Raw genomic sequence first — 7,482 nt, forward strand, 5'->3', positions numbered from 1 at the left:
AAAGAACAGTAATTTAGTGTTATTTTAATAACACGTAAATACATTTGGAAAAACAACATATAGACAAATATTCCTCTTTAAAAAAAAAATTAAATAAAGTAATAAAATTTATTCAAGCCAGAAGGACTTTTAAGCATAAATAATTTTATGTAATTTAAAAGTTTGTACCTTAATATGCGCTTATATAAACAATCAAATATAATTTCTTCCATTTCAAATAAATAGAATACATAAACTGGAAAATATAATTTTAAAACAAACTGTGAAAGATAACGATGAATACCATCTAAACATTAATAAACTCATTCTGCTGTTTAATAAAATATAAATTATTCAGATTTTTTTGAGAAGAAAATAATATTTGGCCTTTTTTTATAATCTAAGATAACTAAGGTAAAGTTTAAATTTTTTAAAAATAAAAGCGCTAATACTTTTAAAGAAAACTCCAAAAAATATAAAAAATTCTACATAGAATTCAAAAAAAAAACAACAGCAAAGTGTTTAATAATTCCAATAACAATATTGCGAAATATGAAAAATGCTAGAAAATAAATTTCTGGGGCGTGAAACCGATCAAGTTTAAATTAATATACAGGGTGTCCCAAAATTAGTGGACGAAACGCGAACCCTGTATTCTTTGGTCAAAAATAACCTCACTTTTTCCTATAAACATATATCGGCAAACGCCCCCCAAGGGAGCTACGCCCCTTTTAAAGGGGGCACCTGAAGATGGTTTTTTCCACTTATTTTCGAAACGGGTAAATATAAAAATTTTAAATTTTGGTATTCTCCCAATTTTGATATGCTGAATTTAGTTGTCATTTCATAATTTTCATTATTTAGTCAGGTGCGTATCATTTAGGGGGTGAGCGTAAAAAAATACCTAAAAAAAATGTGTGCAAAGTTTTTGTTTTTTTTTCTTTAAATTTTATAAATTTAAAGCTTTTTACGTAAAAAAGTACCTCTTGGTCAATAACGCTAGGAATTACCATTTTCGAGAAAAACGCATTTAAAAATAACGCTGCATAGTATTATTAATAACAACTTTTATTAAAACTCAATAGCACGCTTCAAAAGTAGATTGACAAATAAAATTGCAAACAGATAAAAATACTAATTTATTTGAGGCAAATGTTCAAACAAGTTTCCGTTTTCCTGAATGCATAACCTGGATCTTTTTTGAATGTTTTGAGTCGATCTAAGAATTTCGGTGTTCTCTTTCTTATTTGGCCTGCAGCTGCGAGAATTCGCCTCTGAAGCTCTTCTGAAGTATCAATTTCGGTGGCATAAATAATATTGCACATATTACCCCAAAGATAATAATCCAGAGGATTAAGACCGGGCGATCGTGCAGGCCAGTTTATTGGACCACCTCGGCCTATCCATCTGCCTGTAAAATTATTGTCCAGCCAGTTTCTCACCTTTCGGCTGTAGTAAGCTGGTGCCCCATCGTGCTGAAAAATCATTTCCAGCCGAGTTTCTATGGGAACATCGTCCAGTAAATCTCTGAGACTGTTTTGAAGAAAATTAAAATAATGACGACCCGTTAACCGGTGTGGCAAAATAATTGGGCCTATCAATTTATCTCCTATCAAACCCGCCCATACGTTAAAGGAAAATCTATGCTGAAAGTTAGTTCGTCGAACTACTCTCGGATTTTCGATGCTCCAAAAATGAGTATTACGGCTGTTAAAGCCCTTACTCCTAGAAAAAGTTGCCTCATCTGACCACAAAATTTTTTGACGAAGGTTTGGGTGATTTAAAATCCAATGACAAAAGTCTACTCGAGTTGGAAAATCTTCTTCTAACTCCTGAACCCTTTTATAATGGAAAGGATGGTATCCTAACATCTTAGTCATTCTTCCAATCTGAAATTATTTTTAAATATTTTAAATTGCATAGAAACTAAGCCTAAATTTTAGTAAGCCACTAAACATTCCAGTTAGTCGTCAAAAGAATTTGTTTCGGGGTGTTTGATGTTTGTGATAAGACTTATCCAAGTAAATAAAGTAAATATTAATAATAATAGTAATTAGAGTATTTTGAAATGAATTTAATGCGATCCGACGATAATAATTAATAACAGCACTATTTATACCAATCTCAATTTTCAGTTATAAGTACTTTAAATTTAATTTTTTGGATAACAAATTAGGTCCCTAATTATTTATTTATCATATTTAATTTTACTTACATTTGACTTTGGGATATTGGTAATCTCTTCTAAGGTTCTCAATGATATTTGAGGGTTTTCTTCAATTAAATTCAGTACTTCTCCATAACCATCATTTGCAATTGGCCTTCTTTGCCCTCGAGCACGTTCGAAGGATCCATATTCAAGTAAATTTCTATGAATTCTAACAAAAACCTTACAATGTGGAAGCCTTCTTGCAGGAAATCTCCGCGGATACTCTCGTGCAGCGGCATGTGCGTTTCCATTGCAAAACCCATACATAAAATGATTATCTACTTTTTCACGGGTCGAAAAGTCTTACATAGTTAAAAAGATTGAGAAACAATTTGAATGCAAAATGACAACTAATCAATTACAACAAATGTTAATGTCATTATGCAGCGTTATTTTCAAATGCGTTTTTCTCGAAAATGGTAACTCGTAGAGTTATTGACCAAGAGGTACTTTTTTACGTAAAAAGCTTCAAATTTTTAAAATTTAAAGAAAAAAAAAACAATAACTTTGCACAAATTTTTTTTAGGTATTTTTTTACGCTCACCCCCTAAATGATACGCACCTGACTAAATAATGAAAATTATGAAATGACAACTAAATTCAGCATATCAAAATTGGGAGAATACCAAAATTTAAAATTTTTATATTTACCCGTTTCGAAAATAAGTGGAAAAAACCATCTTCAGGTGCCCCCTTTCAAAGGGGCGTAGCTCCCTTGGGGGGCGTTTGCCGATATATGTTTATAGGAAAAAGTGAGGTTATTTTTGACCAAAGAATACAGGGTTCGCGTTTCGTCCACTAATTTTGGGACACCCTGTATTAACGTAAACTTTAGAAAAATTATTTCACCTTAAAAAAAAAACAGAACAAATCATTTAGCAACCAAACATTGTGTAAGTTTAACTTTTAAGAGATCTAATGACTTAGTAAGTTAACAGAAAAGCAGTTGTAAATTTGTATGAATTAAATTTCATTGAATGCAAAACTTTATCATAGCATTTAATGAATTAACCCTATCAAACGCTTTAGATAGATCTATGCGCACAGCAAGAGTTTCGTTTTTTATTATTTAAAAAACATTTTCTATTGATTGACATAAGCATGAATTGCGGACTTTAGAACCTCATTTTTTAATTCTAATAACAATGAAATATGAACAATGTTACAAAATAAACATGTTGGGCGCGAAACGTATCAAGTTTAAATAAATACATCCACGTAAACTTGAAACAAAAAATAATTTCACTTCACAAAAAAACAACAGAATGATTATGATGAAAAAGGGCAAAAGAGTAGATAGTAATTTATGCAAAGACCTTTTTAATGAAAGCAAAACTTTATCATAGCATTTAATAAATTAACACTATTAAATGCTTTAGATAGACCTATGCAAACAGCAAGAGTTTCATTTTTGATTATTTAAAAAACGTTTTCTATTGATTTACATAATATAAGCATGAATTGTGGACTTTAAAACCTCATTTTGCTTCTATCAACACGTTGGCTACCAAGGGGGTATTTTGAAAGTCTTCTCTTATCGTCGGCTTACTTTCAAAACCTGCAAAGTCATTTTGGATACATTTTACAGGAGGCACAAAAAACGTGTTTAAAATCATATACACTATTTTCGTGAATTGATATTGTATTAAGTCCTAATTACAATTGATTTTTGATAAATCAACACTATTTTTTTGTTAAAATATTAACAACATAATTTTTAAGGAGACTTCGAAGGTTTTGAAACAAAAAAAACAAGTAATGCTGGAGACTTAGTAGGTTTTACTTATTTTGAATTCTGCTTAATTATGTTTTAAATGTTATCATGAGCTACTGAACAAAAGAAAGGTATACATTATACATTATATAAATTATTTTGAAAAATTAACAAAAAATTAAAAATTAGTCTGCTTCAAATGGTAGGGTGTCATAAAAAAGATGATAGTCCGCAGATATAACTTCTTTTAATTGTTGCAAATGATCGTATTTCCTTTTTTTAATTGGAGGTGGGTTTTCATAAAGAGGAACTATTTCTCCAACCCCTTGACTTTTCCTGCTAAGTCTCTTTTCCAAACCGTCCAATCATGGTCAAAATTTAATTTGAAGTATAATTTTCCATTAGGCCTATACTGAATGGCGCACAAATCATTAACAGTCGGATCTCCTGTTTTATAGCCAGGACGAATGGAAGTGTGGTACTTAAGTGCCGAAAAGTTTTAAAAACATTCATGATTTAAATATTTAACTTGATAGGGTTTTGGATTTGACCGAGCCGATTTACATGCAGCAATATATCCAGCAGGTGAATAAATTCCTCTATTGCGGAGTTTCCGCTCAATTGTAGAGTGCATGCTATCGCACTCCATCTGGGTATGGCCACTTACCAAATATTTTTGCGTAATAATGATACCCTTTATTATTGATAGATGCAAAAGAGCATTTGCATCCATCACTATCGAAAATTATTTCTTCACCTTCGCACATACTGGATTCTTCTAGGAAATTATACAGAATTGTTGCAAATTCATTTGAGGTAACTTTTCCTTCTGCCTCATGCCAAAGAAAGCAATTTGCATCTTTTGTTCTTAAATTATATAAAGTAAAATTATGAACTACCAACTTTCTTTTTTTTGTAATAAATTTTCGAAGCCTTTGGCATTGGACAAAGAAGAACCGATTGAAGGTCCATTGTAAAAACACGATGAGCTGTGCTTTTATCTGTAGATTTTTCATCGCGTGCTCTATTTTTTCTGGAAACATGTTGGTTATATATCTGTTCGTCACCGTTTCCCGCCCTATATGAGACACAAAGGTCACATTGATCCTTCTTGGGTGCGTATAGGCTTAGGTTATCTAAAGCAAACTCTTCATGAAACGTCTTTATGGAGAGAGGTTTAATAGACCTAGTTTTACAGTATTCAATATAACTTCTGTATAATGCAGCCTTAGTCTGCCAAATAGGCTCCAAATATTTTTTACTCGGTAAAGCTCTACAATAATGAGACTCCATTTTCGGTAATTCCATAAAAAAGTTCTTTAATCCAATTTTCTCTGATTCATTTCTAGTGTTAATTTTATTATGACCTGACACACTCTTTCGCGAATACCATTTTTCTTTAAATGACAAATAAACGTATTAGAGCGTCTTGAAATTTCATTGATTTGATTTTTTAAATCTTTGGGAGCTGTGCTGTCTACAAGGCTTGAAATGTAAGTTTTCTTTTGAGGCCAAGTCATGTTTTCCAAGATTTGATTAAAAATTTGTTGTCTGTCCTCTGCTGTGAATTTTCGGCATTTTAGTTTCTTAGATTTTTCCGACATTTTACAGTTACAGAAAGGTTTTATTTGACGAGGCGGTTTTGCTACGTCAAATATCCACTTTCCCTCTGCATTTGTTCTAAGTCCATCATATTCATCACCCTTTTCAGGTTTATTCTTACACTCTTGTCTTTTCCAGCTTCCAGAATCAGGTTTTCGTTTTCTATTTTTTTTGGTTTTAATGTGCTCTTCTATATTCTCCACTAATATCTCATTTTCTTTTTCACTATCTTCGATTTCAAAATCTGTCCTTTCTAGTTTTTTATTGACCTCAAGGTGTTTATCTTCGCATTTTCTTGGTATGTACTCATCATCGTCATCGCATTGCACTACTGGGTTGGTCGTAAATATTCCTGACGTTCCAGGCTCCGCTATCTTCGAAAGCTCCGTTCCGTCGGTTCATATTCCGATTCAGAGGGCGGAAAGGGCTCATCCTCTTCACTATATGAGAACACGTATTTACTGCTATTTTTAGACTGATTCTTCTCATTAGGTTGTATAACTTTAATATTTCGAGATGTACTAGGAATTTAATCTGGAATGATAAAAAGTATTGTTATTTTTTTATCTTTAAGTTCTTGTTTACCTTGCTCACGTTCAATATCATCATCAGTTAAATCCTCAACGTCAATATTGTCCTTATTTCCACAACTTTGTTCTAAAAATTACATAAACATAACCTTAAATTATGCTTCTATCATTTAAACCCTTTACCTTCAGATTCTAACTCTTCGTACCATTGCAAAAGTTTTTCTTCCTCCTTTGCATGCATTTTTTATCACTTTTTACACTTACAACCCAAAAAAATAGAATAACAAGCAAAAACAAACAAAATTGATTTCCATAAAAGAAATAAAGGTTCACTTATGTACCATGCCAGTCACCGGTGATCCACCGAGAAAACACCCAGAAATCGATACGGAACGCATAAATCTCTGCGAATCCAGCGAAATCTTTTAGGCAAAGACTGTACCATTAACTTATTGGGCTTGGTCTTTAATAGAACTATGTAACTTTTTTGTGCGGTACAAGGGCACCTCATTTGTACGAGTCACCGGTGATACGTATGGTAGTCAATGTGTTAAAAAAAATTGAACACAGCATTTGGTAATTGACAACCTTAACTAGTAACACTAAAAAATAATATACAGTGTTCCATTAAAAATTACAAAGATGTTACTATAACCGTAACTGATTTTTGGTTTGCGGAAGCGCTTCATGTATTTCTAATAGGTCCACTACAAGAATCACCTTGTATATTAAAAAAAGTCTTTCAAATTCATTAATTATCATATAAACCGAAAATTAATGAGGAATACCGTTTAATATTCTTACATACCCTCAGACAAGCCCATGGTTTCTATTCACAATGAAAAACCATTTTTTCTACCTATAAAAGTATTTTATAGACACAAAAACGCTATTAGTATTAGTGCCATAAATCATTGAGACCCCTCCTTATTTTTTATTTTTGTACATATATTTGTTTAGTTTTAAGTTTGTAAGATCTCCTTTGACCCACGTTTTATTGACTGGGCACGTATGTTTTAGTGTTTTTTTTTTTTGTACACAACCGATATACTCTTTTTTTGCCTGCCAGTAGGGTATTGTATAGAATCATTAGGCTTTTTTTAACGCGCTTTATTTTTTTTTTAAGAGCTCTCTCTTTCGCCGTAAGTTATATTATAGTCGTATTGTAAGTATTTAATCCGTAGAGTGAAACAAAATGGTATTAAAGTTCGGAAACGTAGTGTAAAATAGGTCGTATGGCCTTTAAAAATCTCGTTGTAATCTCATTTTTGAACGGTACTAGTCTTTCGTAAGATTTTTTTTATTATTTTTTAAATAGTTTATAGACATTTTTTGCTGCCATTTGTGATTAAAACCATAACGATTTTCTTTTTTAGTTAATAATTATTTGCTCAATTTTTGTTTCTTGCACGGTATTTTTGTCACTATTTTTTTTTCGTCATTCATTC

The 7,482-nt window shown here is 31.6% G+C and overlaps 1 protein-coding gene across 1 annotated transcript; it reads right to left on the reverse strand.

Annotated features, from left to right (window-relative positions):
* Nucleotides 1-4,790: 4,790 nt before the first annotated feature.
* LOC126750573 (uncharacterized) lies at nt 4,791-6,275 on the reverse strand. The gene is made up of 4 exons (XM_050460221.1): nt 6,218-6,275; nt 6,090-6,161; nt 5,505-5,571; nt 4,791-5,247 (listed from the first exon to the last, which is right to left on the reverse strand). The coding sequence occupies exons 1-4, from the start codon at nt 6,273-6,275 to the stop codon at nt 4,791-4,793; spliced, it is 654 nt and encodes a 217-aa protein (XP_050316178.1).
* Nucleotides 6,276-7,482: the final 1,207 nt, after the last annotated feature.

This window comes from Anthonomus grandis, chromosome 2 (assembly GCF_022605725.1).
Source record: "Anthonomus grandis grandis chromosome 2, icAntGran1.3, whole genome shotgun sequence".
Lineage (NCBI taxonomy): Eukaryota > Metazoa > Arthropoda > Insecta > Coleoptera > Curculionidae > Anthonomus > Anthonomus grandis.